Below are 19,312 nucleotides of genomic sequence, written 5' to 3' on the forward strand. Positions count from 1 at the left end.
CGAGTTCCAGGACAGGAACTAAAGCTACAAAGAGAAACCCTGTCTCGAAAAACCAGAAAAAAAAAAAAAAAAAGAAAGAAAGAAAGAAAGAAATGGGGGGTTAGAGAGATGGCTCCGCAGTTACAAACATCAGCCGCTCTCCGGGAGGTCTCAGGTTTGCTTCCCACCAATTCCCATCATCCATAAGGTGCCCCACAATCATCTGTAACTCCAGCTCCAGGGGATCCAATGCCCTTTTCTGGCCTCCATGGACACTGCACACACATGGCCCCCAGACACACATTCGGGCAAAGCACCTATACACATAAAAATAAATTAAATTTTCAGAAAGTTAGAAACACGAACAGTGAACACGGCTGGGGAGGACTGGCTGCCTGGCTCACCTGGTGGCATGGCATTTCCATCGCAGAGGTGCCGTGTTCAAGGACTGGTTATTCCAAGTGGCTTTGCCAGCACCCTCTCGGGCATTTAGCTTCCCAAGCTCAGAACTAATGGAAAAGCTAGAATATTTAGAGAAAGAATTGTAGCTGCCATTATCTGCAAGAGCAGAGATGACACCCACATCTGCCACTGGGACACGTGTAGGAGCCACACTTAGAGAAGGTCCCCACATCCGCCACTGGGACAGGTGTAGGAGCCACGCTTAGAGAAGGTCCCCACATCTGCCACTGGGACAGGTGTAGGAGCCACGCTTAGAGAAGGTCCCCACATCTACCACTGGGACAGGTGCAGGAGCCATGCTTAGAGAAGGTCCCCACATCTACCACTGGGACAGGTGTAGGAGCCACACTTAGAGAAGGTCCCCACATCTGCCACTGGGACAGGTGTAGGAGCCACGCTTAGAGAAGGTCCCCACATCTACCACTGGGACAGGTGTAGGAGCCATGCTTAGAGAAGGTCCCTGTACCCCTGTTGCTTCATCTGTGTTCTACTTCTGGTGAGTTTTCTCCCTGTCCAACTGTGCATGTCCATCCTCGATGTTACAACAGGACCATCAGTAAAGTTACTGCAAAGTCCAGCGGTTTGCATGGCATCCTTGTGCAGGGCGTCATGCTTGTCTTTTGTCTTGTTCTAGTCTTAGAGTATTTGCTGTTAAAGGAAACATTTCTCCCTTCTTTTTTCTCTTTCTTTTTCTTTTTTTTTTTTTTAAGATGTGGTTTCACTGTGTTTCTCTGGCTAACCTGGAAGTCTCTATGTAAAACAGGATGGCTTTGAACTTACAGAGATCCACTTACCTCTGCCTCTTGTGTGCTAGGTATGAGCCAGCACACCCACCTTCATTCATTTCTTCTTAAAAAAAAAAAAAAAAAAAAAAAAAAAAAAAACCTGTTTTTCCATGGTCTCACCACTCCGTGTTAAATTCATAGTTTTAATTACTTTAGGAACCCCTTTGGTTGCTGTTCTTAATATGGATAATGACGTCTCCCCATTTCCCAGCATTAGAGTTTCTTTTCTTTTTTTTTTTTAAAAGATTTATTTATTTATTATGTATACAGTGTTCTGCCTGCATATATGTCTGCAGGCCAGAAGAGGGCACCAGATCTCATTACAGATGGTTGTGAGCCACCATGTGGTTGCTGGGAATTGAACTCAGGACCTCTGGAAGAGCAGTCAGTGCTCTTAACCTCTGGGCCATCTCTCCAGCCCCGCATTAGAGTTTCTAATCTTCTACCCTTTATACTCACTTCTCTGAGCCTCTCTTTTTAAAAATTATTTTTACGTTATGTGTATGAATGTTTTGTGTGTATGTGGTGGGGGCCCACAACTCCCTAGTAAGGCCCAACTCACAAGGTCAGAGAGTCTGAGCTTGCTTTACTCAGCAGGGCTGCATAATAGGATGATTTGGCCAAGGGCATGGTTATCAGGTGTTTTGAAGGGCCTACACTTGCTGGTACTCTGTGCCTCGACCTTGAAAGGGGGAGGTCTTTTGCTCCTCCCCTTGCTGATGTATAAAAAGTCTATCATGATTAAACCCGGGGCCCTCCAGAAGCTATCCTGTGTCTCTGTCTTTCTCTCCGTCTACGTCTATATTTCTTCTATTATTTCTCAATTCCTCACTCCTCCCCTCAAGAACCCTCGACAGGTCAGAGCTGGCCTCCAACAGTATGTGCATCACATGTGTGCCTGGTGCCTGGGAAAGCCAGAGGGTGGCCAGCTGGATCCCCTGGAAACTGGAGTTAGAGGCAGTTAGTAGCCAAAGTGTAGGTACTGGGATTTGAACCCAGGTCTCCTAGAAAGGCAGCTAGTGCTCTTAACCACTGAGCCACTTCTCCAGCCCCTCAATTCCATTTCTTTAGCTCTATGCTTGCCCTCGTAACTTTAATAGCTCTTTTGCCTCACTGGGGGAAAGCTGCTCACTCATCCCCAAACGTGTTACTCAAACCAAAGTTCAAAGGCTTAGGAAAAAGGAACAATAAACGAGCAGCCGTTCTCCTATACCATCACCAAATCCACGTAATGTTTTAAATGTTTCTTTGGCAATATCTTTGTGCTTATTATCATAGTACCATAAGACACGGTGGAACAGATGAGAATTTGAGAAGGAATGCTCGAGAATAATGCTGCTTTTAAAATTCCACAGGGGCAGCCGGGCGGTGGTGACACACACCTTTAATCCCAGTACTCGGGAGGCAGAGCCAGGCAGATCTCTGTGAGTTCGAGGCCAGCCTGGTCTACAGAGCGAGATCCAGGACAGGCATCAAGACTACACGGAGAAACCCTGTCTCGAAAAAAAAAAAAAAAAATCCACAGGGGCGGAGAGTTATGTGTGCTCCTGACGAAGTAAATGAAAGAGCTAGTATTGAATAAATCTGCATAACTATTTAGCAGAGTTGATCATGCTGACCAGAAAAAAGAAACAAAGTGTGCTTGCTATCCCTGTTGGCCACAGGAGAAGTCCTCGAATGAGCTGTGAAGTCATCTAGCAGCCCACACCTCCTGTGTTGGAGCCAGCACACTGGACTGAACCTTCTTTGTTCTGGTGGTGGAGAGTCTGCCACCTCTACCAACTTGTCCTCAGGAATGTCGTTCTAGAAATAAACGGCCCGGCATTCATGAGTCACACACAGAAGTTAATTCATTTGAGCCACTGGCTTTTCTTAGGCCCTTTGTATCTCAGCAAGCCCCTCAGGGTTTCTCCTTAGCGTTTCCCTCGCGTCCTCTGTCCAAGCTTTCCTCCACTACTTTCTACTTGACTTTCCCTGACAACCGCTATCTGCAGACCCAGGTAACAGAGGCAGAGGTAGACCTGGCTGAATTCTGAAGTACTCCAGGAAAGCCTGTCAACCCACCTACCCAGAGACACTCATCACACGCCAGCCCAGCCCCTCCTCTGTATGTCAAACGCACTTGTGAGACAGCGTACCGACGACTAATTCCATTATCTATATCGTAAGGTAGAGCCCAATACAATGGTTCATCTTTTTTCTTTGAAATGTGCAGATGCATTTTAAGAGGTAATAATTAAATTTATAAATGACAACATAAAACTGATATGGCCCTTGTTAATCACTAACCTGCATTGTTATGTAATTTTTCATATATTCTAGAATATTTTAGTGTTTTTTTAAAGATTTATTTTACTTATTTGGGGGTGTGTGTGTGTGTGTGTGTGTGTGTGTGTGTGTGTGTGTACATGCCATCTTTGTGCAGGTGCCTGTGGATGCCAGAAGAGGACATTGGATCCCTTAGAGTTGGAGTTTCAGATGCCTGCGAGTTGCCCAGTGTGAGTGCTGGAACCGAACTCTGGTCCTTCGCAAGAACAAGCATTAACTGCTGAGTCGTCTCTCCAGACCCTTAGGCTATTTTATAACAGAAATACACAGTTAAGATAAAAAGTAAGGCCGGGCGGTGGTGGCGCACGCCTTTAATCCCAGCACTCGGGAGGCAGAGCCAGGCGGATCTCTGTGAGTTCGAGGCCAGCCTGGGCTACCAAGTGAGTCCCAGGAAAGGTGCAAAGCTACACAGAGAAACCCTGTCTCAAAAAACCAAAAAAAAAAAAAAAAAAAAAAAGATAAAAAGTAAGGAATGTAGGAGTGTGACTAAGAAAGGAATGTGTCTCAGAGCCCTGCCCATTTCTGCTCCCCAACAGCTAACAGTTGGATGGCGGCTGCCTTGCAGACCTTTATAAAGAACGTGTGCATACTCACGTGTGCACTTATGCAGGTAGTTTTATGTCCACACACATGGGGTCATATCTGCCCTACAACTTCCTTCACGGCTCCTTCTAGATTCCCTTGTTGGTATATTTATTTTTAAATGCTAACAGTTACATAGTACACACCAGTCTGAGTGTGTTGTAATTTGTTTAAGCATTCTTCTGTTGATGGACATGAGACTTGCTTCCTGTTTGGAGTTTGATTGTTGGTATGACAATGCTGTGCCGAATGTCTTTGTATATGTCTCCTGTGTACGCTCCAAGATTGTGTCTAGCACAGACCCTGAGACATACACTTGATGTGTCGGAAGACAGGTACACTTAAAGTTTCTAATTTTCAAGACTTCTAATTAAAAAATTAGATGTGTGTGATAGCTCATGTTTGTAATCCCAGCAACTGGGGAGCAAAGGCAGGAGGTTTGTGTCAGGGTCAAGGCCTGATCGACACAGTGCATGCTGGGCCAGCCAGAGCTACATAGCAAGACTCTATCTTGAAACAAAAAATCATTTAATTAAAAATTAAACACTTAGCTGGGTGTGGTTTTGTGCATGCTTTTAATCCCAATACTTGAGGTAGAGGCAGGTAGATCTCTATGAGTTCAAAGCCATCCTGATCTACGTAGTGAGATCTAGGAGAGCCAGGGATACACAGTTAAAATCTGTCTCAAAAATAATTATAATAACAACATCAATAATAATTAGACGCTTGGGATGGAGAGATGGTTCAGTAGTTGCTGTTCTCCCAGAGGTTCCTGGCACACAGGTAGCTCATAACCATCTGTAACTCCAGCTCAGGGGAAGCAGACACCTCTTCTGACCTTCACAGATACTTGCATTTGCATACACATACCTACATACACACATACACATAATTAAAAACTAAAACAAGTGGCTGGAGAAATGACTCAGCAGTTAAGAGTACTCTTCTAAATTCAATTCCCAGCACCCTCAAGATAGCTCAGCAGCTGTCTATACCTCTGGTTCTAAGGCATTTGATACCCTCTTTGCCCTCTGTGGGTGTCAGGCACATTTGTGATGCACAAATTTACATGCAGACAAAACACCCAAACACATAACTATTTTTAACATTTTTAGATTTATTTTATTATTTTACATGTATATGTTCCCTGCATGCATATATGTCTACCACATGTATGGCTAGTGCCTGCTGAGGTCCAAAGAGGGTGTTAGATCCCTTGGGACTTGAGTTACAGACAATTTCGAGCCACCATGTGGATGCTGGGTATCAAACCCAGAACCTCTGCAAGAACAATGCTCTCAACAGCTGAGCCATCTCTCCAGCCCCAACACGTAAATAATTTTTAATTAAAATAAATCTATTTTTAAAATAATTGTAAAGACTTATTTGTATTTTTAATTATGTGTATGCCTGTGTGAGTGTATGTACCCTTGGAATTTAGAAGAGAGAGCATCAGACCCCAGGAACTGGAGTTACAGGCAGTGAGCCACCTGATGTAGGTGCTAGAGGTTGAACTCAGGTCCTCTGCAAGAGCAGTACATACTCTTAATAGTCATCTTCCCAACCTCACCTTCTGCCCCCCCCCCAAATCTTAACGTAAACAATAAGATTTTTTTAAAAAACAACCTCCCCAAAAAACAAACAAACAAAAAACTACCTTAACCACCATTTTCCTTTCTTCTGCAGAGAGTGCTATCCTGGAAGCTGACATTGTCCTTCAGAGTCTTGACAATGATGTTGTCAGCATGGAGATCTTCTTCAAAGCCTGGCTGCATAATAGTGAAACCGACCGAGAACACATCCATCTTCTTCTTGCTCCACAGACCCTTCCTCCTTCTTCCAGGGCAAGAGATAATCCAAGTACACAATCCTGAAAAGATAGGTTCTGTGGGCTAAGTCTGTCCTTGTCTAGGATTAGAAGTCTAGATGACTCTGGTGAGTCATCAGAATACAGATCATTTGAGGCCTAGGGGTTGGAGGAGGCTTGGGTGATGCTGTCTAGTGACAGCATGGATATAAAGAGAAAAGCTCTACAGAGTGACCATCCCAGCCAGCAAGAGCCAAGCAGTTACAGAGGCAAAGACCTTGATGCCTCAATGATAAGAGATCAGCTACACCATAGCAGGATACACTGAATCATGCACTCACTGTCCTCAATATTCTCACTCTTAATGTGGTAGGTGTTGTTGGTACTATAATTCAAGAGTCTGTTACCTTGAAAATATCAGCACTGCCTGTGGTAAGAATAATAACAGTAAATAAAAATCTTCTCGGGGGCTGGAGAGATGGCTCGGCGGCTAAGAGCACTGGCTGCTCTTGTGGAGGACCTAGAATCAGTTCCCAGCACCCACATGGCAGCTCATAACCTCCTATAACTCCAGTTCCAGGGGATCTGACATCTTCTTCAGCCACTGCACTCGTGTAGTGTGCATACATACACAAACAGACAGACAAATACTCATACACATAAACTGAAATGAAATTCTTAAAAAGTCTCACTAGCTAGGCATCAAATTGAGAAAACTCCAACAACTCAGAAGCAAGCTCCGAGGAGGGCAACATGAGCCCAGGATCATGTTCACAAAGAAGTTCAGGCGACTAGCCAGCACCAGGCATGTCAACAAGGTCCTTGATACTGTAGTGGCTGGTGCCAAATGGACTTAGCAGTATAATCAGCCACACTGAGTTTAAGAAGGGCGACTCCTGAGGACCCATCTCCTCAGGGAAGACATTAAAGTGTATTTGGAGCTGTCAGTTTGTACCCATTTTCTCCACAGAACAGAATAGTGGTAGCAACTACAGAGCTCACTGGGGGTTGTAAGTAGAACTGGGTATCATGCTTTCCAAAGCCCTTTCCCAGGCGCTGACATGACATGTGCTTTATACCACCTCTGAAGGCTCCGTATATATGTTAATATATTTTAGTGTATATGGGTATTTTGCCTGCATGTAAGTTTGTGCACCATGTGCGTGCAGTGCTCACAGAGGCTAAAAGAGAGCGTTGGATCCCCTGAAGCTGACAGATGATTGTGAGTTGCCATGTGGGTACTGGGAACTGAACCTGGTCCTCTGCAAGAGCAGCCAGTGTTCTTAACTGCTGGGCATCTCTCCAGCCCCAGTTAACAATGTGTTTAAAATCTCTTCTCCTACTGGAATAGAACTCTGCTGTGACTGTCACCTTTTCAGGGTGGGGGAAAGCCCTCTGGAAGTCTAATTAGATAGGAATATGGTTCCCCTCCTTCCAGGGACAGCTATCAGAGTCTGCATCATTTTCTTTTTTAAATTATTATTATTTTTTAATTTTATAATTTAATTTAATTTTACATATCAGCCACGGATCCCCCTGTCCTCCCTCCTCCATTGTTTTCTGTTTAACCCCAGGGCTTGGGACCAGCAAGATGGTTCAGTGGATAAAGGCACTTGCCACTAAGCCTGACAACAGGAGTTCAGTCCCAGGTCCCATGGTATGGAAGAACAGACTCCCACAGGTTGTTCTCTGGCCTACACGTATGTTCCATAGCGCACGCGCGCGCGCGCACACACACACACACACACACACACACACACACACACACACACTCACACTGAGTAAATAACTTTTCTTTTACAACACCTAGGGCCTGGAATGCCTTTGATGACTTAACCTGATAATAACCTGTTTTCCTTTGCCTGTAAAATGTCTCCCCAGGACCTCCTTTGCATCGTGTCCCAAGCGATCCTACCAGTTCCTCCCTATCCCGTCCACTGGGATTCACTCATTCACTTTCCTCCCTTAAAAGCAGCCAGCAGCTTCACACAGAAGCCGGCTGGTGTTCGACATCTGTGTGCCTTTCCCCTGCCAAATTACCATGCTGGCTTCTTTTCTTGATAGTTCCCTCTGCTGTACACACCACCACCAGGCAGATGCTGTCACCGAATATGTCATCAGGTCTAAGAGGCTATCCATTATAAGACATGCCACTATTTGTATGCCAATAAGAACGGAAGCACTGTCAGTTAAACACGACATAGTGGTTTCTTGCCACTTCGCAGTATAATTGTATCCTTCCTGGGAGAATTCAAGTGCTAAGATTGTCTGCCTGGCCAATAGCAATTGTAAGATCTTTAAAGATCTGTCTTAGTGTGTGAAAAATCTGTCTACAAACCAAATATAATATTATACCTGTGTTCACACATGAAGAAAGTAAGACAAAGAAATTAAACTCTTTCCTAGGGCTTCACAGAAAAGCACAGGGCCCCTTCTTCATCTTAGGATCAGAAATCTCTATTTGTATTCTTCACAATTCTTGCCCGGAATACACTCATCAAACACAGGTCTACCTACCTCCAGAACTTAGGCCTTTGCCCACTACTAACCCACCTGGTGCTTAGGCCACTCTAAACAAAAGGGATAGTGATTCACTTCTCTCACTAATGGAGTTGGGACCCTCAAAGGCCAGGAACCACTGCAACCTATTTTGTCCCTACTGCTACAGCATCTGTATTTCTCCAGCTTCCCCCCACACCACCTCTCCAAAGCTTTTATTACCAGGGTCAGAGGCAGAATATAGTCCAACTGTAGCCATACTTCAGAAGTCTACAGAGCTTCAGCATGCATGCATATCTTAGATCAGCTCTTCTGCAAGCGAGGGCCTCATTGGAATCCAGATGTCAGGCACAACTGGAATGGAGTCTGGAGAAATTAGGTCTTTTCCAGAGTGATGCAGCCCATGGAGATTATAAACAACCACAACAAAGATCGAACTGTAGCTACCTGTTATTTTTTAAGCTGATGCATGGCTCTGTGTAGACTTCTGAGCACGAGACTCACCACATAAAAACAAGATCTCTGAGCTGTCCTGACACAGGCTCCTTGAAGGAATGTTGAGTCTTCTTTTTAAGCTTCTCCACCCATTTTCATGACTGCCCAGAGCACTTCACCATCTCTCTGGGCTTCCCTTAGAGGTCTACCTGTGCCGGAGTGTGCAGGCAGCTGAGTGTCTTGTTCTCTGGTGTGGGCTCTGCCATCTCTGTACCTGAGCTCTGGATGGTGAGAAGCACCCCACAGATTCTGATTTAATTGGTCTTACACAGGCTGGCCTGGAACTCACTATGAGCTTAGCCTAGCCTGGAACTCCTGATCCTCCTGCCTCCACCTCCTGAGATCTGGAGTTATGGGTATGCACCACTGCACATGACCTCTTAGGATGATTCTTACTGCAACCAATGAGACCTTCATCCAGATGGACAGAGCTTCCCAATCCTAAATCCCAGTGACCAGTAATGGAGAAGTCAGGCAGAGAAGAAATGAAGGGAGGCACATTCCTGGACAAAGTCCCTCCTGGATTCAATGAGATAAATTAAAGTCTACATCTTATGAACTGGGCCCAGGAAATCCAGCTGAATCTATCACCCACTCCATTTTTCCCATGTTACTTTGACATTTTTGTTTGGTTTTTAAATTAGTATATAACGTAACAAATGTTAGTTAGATGACACTTTCATAGATGTATGCCACTGCAATTACTTCTGCTTTTATTTTTACCTCATGTGGCAGTCTGGTCATTCCACAAATCACCAGAACCTACGAGCCTTCTCACAAGGATTCAGTGTTCGTATACTTGCAAGTTTGCTATTGATATTCCAACCAGATCTATATTTTAACGTTTCATAGCATCAAGGATTCAGGCATTTGGCACCTGGAGGTAACTGCTGGAATAGAAACCTAATTCAAAGCCAGGAACAGTAACACACACCTGAAACCACAGCACTCGTGAGGCAGAGGCAGGAGGACAGGCGTTCAAGGTCATCTTCAGTTACACAGCAAGTCAGAGGTCAATCTGGGCTGCAGGAGAGCCTGCCTCAAAATGGGGGAAAGGGGCCTGGAGAGGTGGCTCAGCAGTTAAGAGCGCTGGCTGCTCTTCCAGAGGATCCAGGTTCAGTTCCCAGCACCCACATGGCAGCTCACACCTGTCTGTAACTCCAGTTCCGGGGCTTCTGACACCTTCGCACAGACATATATGCAGGCAAAACACCAATGAACACAAAATAAGAATAAATTATTTTTTTAAAAAGCCAAAAGCTTCGTAGAACAGAGTAGCAGAGACAAGTGTAGCTCAGCACCAGCCTATGCACTCCTGCGGTCTAACCCACCGCTGAGCTCCACGGCCTTGAAGGTCCAGTACTCAGGCTCCTTCCGGGCATTAAACATAGGCTGTTTCAGGAGCGGGTTCCTCCCGCAGTCCTGAAGGCCCCCCGGCAGAGGCCGGAGAAAGCCAGTAGCAGTCAGCTGACTGTCTGACTTCTGCTTCCCTGTTCTTCCTTCATCTGACCAGCACCCTTGCCAAAGCCGCAGGGAAGCAGCAGAGGCGAGAGTTCCTTCTGTGGTTACCCAAGGGCCTCTGCATATTACCCCGGGTTTGAGACCTAACAAGCGTTAGCCGCTCCAGCGAGGACACCTGTCCCTCCTGAACTGAATGACAAACCAGACTTCTTGCTAGGAGACAAATGCTCAGTGAGCCCAGCCGTAAAGCAAAGGAGCATCACGCCAGGCCCAGAGAACAAGTAAACCGTGAGGATAAATAGCTATAACACGGGTGGCAGGTCTGCTTTTCCTCCCCAAACCAAACTTGCTTTCTTTTTCCCATTTTCCTACCTCCTCCTAAGCCTTGACTGCCTAGTGAAAGTGAATTTGTCTCACAGTGACAGCCTGAGGTAACTTGTAATGTGGCCTCTTCCCTAACTCCCCTTTGATTGCAGTATGCCTGAAATGTGACCTCCAAGAGCGATTTCTCAGCCCATCCCTGCTTCCTGGTACGGCCGATGGCATGTTGAGAATAGATGACCCCAAAGGAGACATCAGCACACTCTACCAGATGGCTTCCCTGTCATCAGACTCTCCGTACAAGCTGCGAGTGGTCAAGTATGCTTTGAGGAAACCTAGCCCTTCTACTCTGGTCTTACTGATTCCACAGCCTGGAAGTGCAGAGATTCAGGTTATATCTTGGCAGTCAGGCAACAGTCGGTGGCCAGGCAGCAGTTACAAGCATGTCATGAAAACAACAAAAGTGAGGTTGGGCTCCTTAGCAAGTGGAAGCCAGAGGGACAGATGTAGACTTGGAGATAGGGGCAGGAATTGGAAACATGGCCTCTGAGTGCAGAGAAAAGCAAGGTCGATGCAAAGGTGTTCAGCCATCCAATGGATGTTTGTCAAAAGCCATAGGGTTAGTGTAGGAATGAGCGTTTCAGGGGCAAAGTGTCTCAAGATCTAACTTCAACTCTACCACTCTTCTGGGGACTAGCAGTGCTGCATCAGGGGATCCAGCTCTCAGGTAGAACAAGGATGGGAAAGCCCAGCTTTGCTGCGTTCTTGTTCTTACTCTAGGGCCCCATGGAAGAACTTTCAGTGTGCCCGATTCCATGCTTGACACTGACCACACACTCTGTAAATTACACACCCTGATCCACAAACTCCCAGAAGGCCCTAGATCCAAGCTGAATTTAGATGGGTATGGTTAGAAGTAGACTCCCAGTACCACTAAGGAGAGTCTTTCTTTTCCAGGGCTCTTAAATCCAGTGCGATCTGTGAGTCCCTGACCTATGGACTCCCCTTCATCCTCAGACCCACAAGCTGTTGGAAGCTGGACTGGGATGAGCTGGAAACAAACCAGCAACATTTCCATGCTCTGTGTCACTGCCTGCTGGTGAGTGCCCTGTTCCCAGGCCAGAGTGCTCTAGTAACAGCTAGAGAAAAGCAGTCACTAACTCTTCCCCAACCCCAGACCTGCATCAACCCCGGAAAGGATGGAGAACCTGGAAACACTCTGGATTTTACAGTCAAGGTAACATTACTTTTGTTAGATGCCCCCAGAGGAAACATTAGTGCTCTCTACCAGATGGCGTTCCAGGCATCCGCCTGTTACAGTCTGACCAACTGATCAAGTGTGGTACAAAGGAACCTCCCCACTCCATACAAAGGCTAGTTTGTTTGTTTGTTTGCTTTTGAGACAGGATTTCTCTGTGTAGCCTTGGTTGTCATAGAACTAGCCCTGTAGCCCAGGCTGGCCTTCAACTCACAGAGATCCGCCTGCCTCTGCCTCCCGAGTGCTGGACAAATGCTATTTTTTATACATTTGATCTTTTGATTTTGTGCGCATATGTGTAGGGGGTGGTGCACACATACCATGGCACATGTGTAGAAGTGAGAGAACTTTGGGGAGTCGGTTCTATCCCTCAGCCATGTGGGCCCTGGAGACTGAACTCAGGGTTCAGGTTTGGCAGCAAACATCTTGACCAACCACACCATTCACTGGGCCCAGGTGCTGTTCTTATTGATAGCATCGCTAGAAAGTCCAGAAATTCAGATCATTTCTCTGTCAGCTCAAAGTCAATTTGGGGGTAGCAGTTACAAGTACTGATGAAAAAGCCAGGTGAGGGTACTCAGTTTGTAGCAGAATCCTTCCTGAAATCAGTCAGAACCCCTTATTTTATAAGCTTTAAACAGAAGTAACGATGCTTTCAAACCTACTTCCTTTCTGGACTCGAAAAACAGCTTAGCGGGTAAACGTCCTTCCCACATAAGCCTGATGAATCTGAGTTCAATCCCTGGGATCCACAGTGGAGAATGGGAATGGACTCAGGAAACTGTCCTCTGTGGCACACCTGTACACACACACACACTGTACACACACACTGTACACACACACACTAATAATGGTAAATGTTTTTGAAGTTCCACAGCCTTTCTAACACTGTACTCCTTATCACAGGTCATTTGAAGAAGTCTGTGGTCCCGATCCATGCCAGACACTGTGTTAAGTCCCAGATACACTTTCAGTGGCGGCATAATGGATACATTGGTGTCCTCAGGAAACTTAGCCTGTAATGAAAGAGACAGAAATATATATGTGGCTTAGACTAGAGTATCGGAAGTCAAGGTTAAAGAAATACAACACAGAAATATTTCTAGGCATATATAATCAATTTGAACTCAGGGTGGGGTAGGATGTGGGAGTGAGGTAAATGCAATGTCCAGCAACTGCTTGCATCTGACTTGATGTCAGTCCTTGGAACAAAAGCAAATTTTAAAAAAAAGGACAGAAAACTAATGTGGCCTGGCCCAGATGGCTCAGTGGGCAAAGGCGGGAGAGAACCAACTCCACACAGTCGTCCTCTAACTCTGCACATGTTCTGTGGCACACACACACACACACACACACACACAAATTATACACACATACACAATAAATAATTTTTACACAATTTTTTAAAGAAAAAGAAAACTAATGAGGGGCTAGAGAGATAACTTTGCAGCTAAGAGAGCTTACTGCTCTTGCAGAGGGCACAGGTTCAATTCTCAGTACCCACATCAGAAGGCTTATAACTTCCTGTGATTCCAGTTCCAGGGAATCTGATGCCTTCTGGTCTCTACTAACACACACATGGTGCACATACACACATACATACATTCAGGCCTACACACATACATACATTCAGGCCCACATCCATACACATAAATTAAAAAAAGAAAAAAGAAACCAGATGTGGTAATGTTCACCTTTAATTCCAGCACTTGGGAAACAGAGGCAGGTGACTCTCTGTGAGTTCAAGACTAGCCTGGTCTACATTGCAAGTTCTAGGCCAGTCAGAACTACAAAGTGAGACACTATCTTTTTTTTTTTTTTTTTTGGTTTTTCGAGACAGGGTTTCTCTGTGTAGCTTTGCGCCTTTCCTGGAACTCACTTGGTAGCCCAGGCTGGCCTCGAACTCACAGAGATCCGCCTGGCTCTGCCTCCCGAGTGCTGGGATTAAAGGCGTGCGCCACCACCGCCCGGCGTGAGACACTATCTTAAAAACCTAAAAAAAGAAAAAAGAAAAGTAATGCAACACTTAAACCAAAATAAAATAAGTAAAAAGAGAATCCAAGACAAGATACTGAATAAATACTTGACCTGGAGCTGGAGAGATGGCACAGAGTTTAAGAGTACATGCTGTTCTTCCACAGGACCTGAGTTCAGTTCCCAGCACCCACCTTGGGCTGCTCACAACCACCTGTAACTCAGGCTCTAGGGAGATCCAACACCTCTGTTCTGCACAGGTAGCTGCACTCAAATGCACAGACCCACACACATATAATGAAAAATGAAATACATCTTTTAAAAAGCAAAGGCTTGGCCTAGGTGGGCATGAGTGACAGGTCCTCATGATGGCCTTGGACTGAAGGGCAGCACAGCACTGTGTCTTCCACTATCAGAGGTAGACTTCTTTTCCTGTTTCAAAGTTCATACTCCCCTTTGGGGCCCACCCACTGAGTTCCTGTTTCTGGTCTGAAGAACGTCCACCTCCTGTCTTTGCAGAGCACAGACAACAGATCAATCAGTTCTGAGTGCCCAGCAGCTCGGTTTACTGTGTACTCCACCCACTTCCTCCAAATCTCTGAGATGACCCATCAATCAGCAGGCATTTCCCCCAAGTGCCTTCAATCTTCTTTTCTTTGTGACGTATTGGAGATTGAACCCAGGATCTCGCACATGCTAGGCAAACAACTTCTGTTCTGTATCCCCGGACTTCCTTTTATTTTTTTTGTTCTGAGACAAATCTCATTTAAGTTACCCAGGGAATTTAACTTAATCTACAGCCCAAGCAAGCCTTGAATTCAAGACCTCTCTGTCTCAGCCTCCCTGAAATAGATAGAATTACAGGCCTGAGTCAGGCCTTTTAAAGACAAGGTCTCATATAGCCCAGGTCGACCTTAAAGTTGCTATGTAGCTGAGGATGACCTTTATGCCTTCCGAGTATAGTGTTATACACAGGTACCATCATACCTTGTTCAGTGCTTATAGCACAGGATTTTTTGTTGTTTGTTTTGTATTTGTATTTTGAGACAAGTTCCCTCTATTATGTAACCCTGGCTATTCTGGAACTCACTATGTAGACCAGGCTGGTCTCGAACTCACTGAGATGCCTCTGCCTGCTGAATACTGGGATTGAAGGTATGCAGCACTATAGTACATATTTTACACATTGGCATTTTAACACATTTTCCTGAAAATTTACATCAACACTTTAGCCAGGATTATAGCCCAAGAAAAAGAAGCAAAGATACACACATACAAGATGTTCACCTCAGTGTTATTTCCAGAGGAAGAAAATTAGAAACAATTTAGTGTCCTAAATAGATGAATGGGTGCCCTAGCTGGCTTCTTGTCAACTTGATACAAGCTAAAGTTATCTGGGAAGAGAGAACCTCAACTGAGATGCTTCCATGACATTGGTTGGTAGGCAAGTCTGTAGGGCATTTTCTTGATTAATGGTTGATGTAGGAGGGCCCAGTCCATTACAAGGTAGTGCTTCCCCTGGGCAGGTGATCCTGGACTGTATAAAAATGTAGGCTGAGCAAGCTGTAGAGAGCATCCTCCATGCTCTCTGCTTCAGTTTCTGCCTCAGAGCTCCTGCCTTGTGTTCCTGACCTGGCTTCCTCTGATGCTAGACTGTCAGCTGTAAGGTAAGCCTTTTCCTCTCTAAGTCGCCTGCACTCCCGCTGCAGACTCCTGCATTTCGCTGGGCTAGAATCCACTTAGTATCCGGGCATTCATAATTGCTCCTTGTTCATCTTTTGCATTTATTCACTTATTTAGGAAGCAGGAGGTTTACATGCCATAACACCCATGGGAGACAGAGGACAGCTTGCAGGGGTCGGTTCTCTCCCTTCCCCATGTGGGTCACAGGGATCTCGTGCTACAGTTTTCTCGGCCCTGTTTGTTCCTAATTGTATTAGTATCAAATACTAGTCTCCTAGTGGGTAGAGGGGTTGAATTAGTTTTCGAAAGGCTCTTCATCCATGCTTTTGAATGACACCTTCTCTGAGTGGCATAAATCCTCAATGGCAGTGTGATAGAGGGAAGGGTTTTTCACACGTTTCAAGTCGTTCATTCAACAAGACATAGTTTTATACTTAACTATGTGACAAGACTTATTACTTAGGTTGAACCTCCCTAACCTTCTTTTCACAAGTTGCCCAAACTTTTGTGTTTCAGATTTTTATTTTTATTAACATGTATGTGTGTATATCCATGTGAGTGCATGCCACTTGTGTATGGGTGCCCACAGAGGCCAGAGCTAGAGTTGCAGGCATTGTGACCTGTCTGGCATGGGTGCTGGAACCGAACTTGGGTCCTCTGGAAGAGCGCCAAGGGCTCTTAACTGCTGATCCAGCTCCCCATCCCTGTGTTTACAAAACTTTACCTCCATCTTTAGATTTATACTTTGACTTTTTTTCTTTTCTTCTTTTACACTTTGTTCTCTTCAGATCTGGTGACCCCTCGGTTCCCAGGGCAACTCTGTGCTCTCTCCTCCCCACACTGATGTTTCCCCTGCAGCCAGCTTCTGCTTCTGACATCTGTCTTTCTGTTACGAGCAGCCCCACCACTGTCTAGGTCACCCAGGCTTGAAACCTCAGCCGCTTTCAGCTACAGTGTCCTTTACACTCGAGTCCCCCAGGCCACATCAGTTTTCCACTCCTAAACTGGAGATGTCCTTGTTTCCTGTTCCCAGTGCTTTTCTCACAAAATTTTTTTATAAACTCCTAACTTCCCCTACCCAACCTCCCAAGCTTCTTTCTACCTGTACATTGACACTAAATTACCTTTTCTTTTCTGTCTTTAGTTTTACTTTTCTTTTTAGACAGGGTCTCCCTGTATAATCCTGGCTGACTTGGAACTTACTATGTAACTCAAGCTGTCTTTGAATACGGAGATCTATCTACCTCTGCCCGCAAAATGCTGGGATGAAAAGCATGCACGACCATGCCCAGCCCCATATTACCTTCTTTTTTGGTTTATTTTTATTTGTATGTGCATTGGTGTTTTGCCTGCATGTGTGTCTGGGTGAGGGTGTTGGATCCTGGAGTTATAGACAGTTGTGAGCTGCAATGTGGGTGCTGGGAATTGAACTCAGAACCTCTGAAGAGCAGTCAGTGCTCTTAACCACTGAGCCGTCTCTCCAGCCCTCGTATTACCTTCTTTTTTTTTTTTTTAAAGATTTAGCTATTTATTACATATACATATTCTCATTACAGATGGTTGAGAGCCACCATGTGGTTGCTGGGAATTGAACTCAGGACCTCTGGAAGAACAGTCAGTGCTCTTAACCACTGAGCCATCTCTCCAGCCCTCGTATTACCTTCTTGAAGCAGTCCTCTGACCGTCACATTTTCTCATGTGCCTACACCCACTGGTTTAATGAACCTTGCTTGTCCTCATCTCCCAGCACCTTCTCTCCCCTGTATCCTCACCGTGCTATTCACGACCTGTTTGACTTGTGCCTTTAATACTGCAGCCATTTCTCCACTAGTCTGGATTCTCTCCTTGTTTCCCCTGCTCTGTGTGGTTTATAGCAATGCCCATAAACTAACCTTGAAGTATGGCATTGAGTCTGCCATCTTCAGCCTCAAAATATTTCATGTCTTCAGCTGCTGGTGTAGCTCAGTGAAAGAGAACTTGCCTGGTGTGCATGATGCCCTAGATTTGATCCCCAGCACCACACACACACACACACACACACACACACACACACACACACACACACACACGTATGCACACAATCTTACTACTATTTATACCATAAAATCCGTGTTTCTTTGTCTAGTGTTCAAGGTCCAGCTTTCTCTCCCATTATTCTCTTCACATCCTATATATTACAGGCAAATGCATGAAGAGCGTCAGATTTCTCCACCTTTGGTCCTCCTCTGTTCACGCTGCCCCTTCTCTCCTCTCCATGTGTTCAAATCCTGCCCTAATCTGAAAGACTCAGTTCAAACGGTGCTTTCTTAGTGAGCCCTTTCCAGTTTCCTTTTTATTAGATTTTACGTATTCTATTCCTTTTTAGAGAAAAGCATATCTCAAGTAGTGTCTTTTAAGTGTATGTCCTATGATTTGACTTCAAGATTTAGATGTAAATGTGACTTACCCTAAAATCCAGAATGACACACTTGCCTTTTCCTGGTATTTCTACCACTTCCCCACTTCCCCAACCAAGTCCTCAGCTTTAGTCCAATTTTGGCTCAGAGCAGAAATTCCCCCTTTGTTACCTCTATTTCTTTTTAAAGATTTATGTATGTGGGGGGTGGGGTGGGATGGGGGCTTATAAAAAGGGCATCAGATGTCCCCTGTCTCTCTCTGCCTTTTCATCTGAGGCAGGATCTCTGCCTGAAGCTGGAGTTTGTGAATTCCAGACTAGGCAGGAATGCAGTAGGCCCCAGAGTCCTCCTGACTCTGTCTCGCTCAGAGCTTGGGTCATGGATCCTTGCAGGAGTACCTGGCTTGTTACATGAGTGCTGGGATCCAAACTCCAGTCCTCTGGCTGCATAGCAGGCGCTCGTTAATTACCAAGCCACCCCCTGCCCCTACTGCTGCTACTTTGGAGTGGCTCAGGGTGGTTTTCTAAAATATTCTGGTGAAATATCCCTATTGCGCAAGAAAATCCTGAACTTGAAGTCCTGTTCCTGTATTGTTCCCTGACTGTGAACTTAAGCAAAAACTCACATCTCTAACCATGCTACTGTATTTATGCATTCATGACCCTAACAAGCACAGTGGCCCCGTGCGGTTTAGTCTCTGCACAGATGACATATTAAAAAACATTATCCATGGACCCCAAAGTAATTTTTAATTAATTAACTTGTGTTTTCAAAGAACACCAAAGAAGATCCATCTTGTAAACACAATGGTGTTTCTCCGATCTTCCTCCTCCACTTAATTATCTGTAACCTGGAGTTGACCCTATGCCCTTTACACACAAGCGTGCACATACACGCAGACTCTCACCACATCCTCGGGGCCCTGCTCCTGTCATCTTCCCCCCACTCAGCCACATATTCTAAGTTGATTCTCTGATGTAACTGGCCTCACTGCCGGCTCCTGTGTACAATACTCAAGTCTAGGGCTAGCTTCTCCCATGAGCGGCACAGCAGGGAAAGAGAAAGGAAGAAGAGGCACATTGGAGCCATGCTGGTAACTCTGTGGTCTCTGTCACACCTAACAGAAACTATAAGATGTGCCTTGCATATTTTGACTAGGCAGAGCTGTGTGTGTAAAGCACCCGGCACATGGTTTGCTCAGTTATTGGTTAGTACTTTTATAATTTCCACTTGTTTCTTCCTGTTTTCTTTCTTTCTTTTTTTTGGTTTTGGTTTTTTTGTT

General features: G+C 45.3%; 1 protein-coding gene across 1 annotated transcript in view; it reads left to right on the top strand.

Moving 5' to 3' along the window:
• Positions 1-19,312, top strand: part of M1ap (meiosis 1 associated protein) — a 73,891-nt gene that overhangs the window by 38,509 nt on the left and 16,070 nt on the right. The window contains exons 4-6 of the mRNA XM_052720678.1: positions 5,823-5,996; positions 10,875-11,037; positions 11,677-11,818. Of these exons, the coding sequence (XP_052576638.1) occupies positions 5,823-5,996; positions 10,875-11,037; positions 11,677-11,818 (479 nt within the window). The remainder of the gene's footprint in view (positions 1-5,822; positions 5,997-10,874; positions 11,038-11,676; positions 11,819-19,312) is intronic.

This window comes from Peromyscus californicus, unplaced genomic scaffold, assembly GCF_007827085.1.
Source record: "Peromyscus californicus insignis strain IS unplaced genomic scaffold, ASM782708v3 Scaffold_6__1_contigs__length_162567912, whole genome shotgun sequence".
Classification (NCBI taxonomy): Eukaryota; Metazoa; Chordata; class Mammalia; order Rodentia; family Cricetidae; genus Peromyscus; species Peromyscus californicus.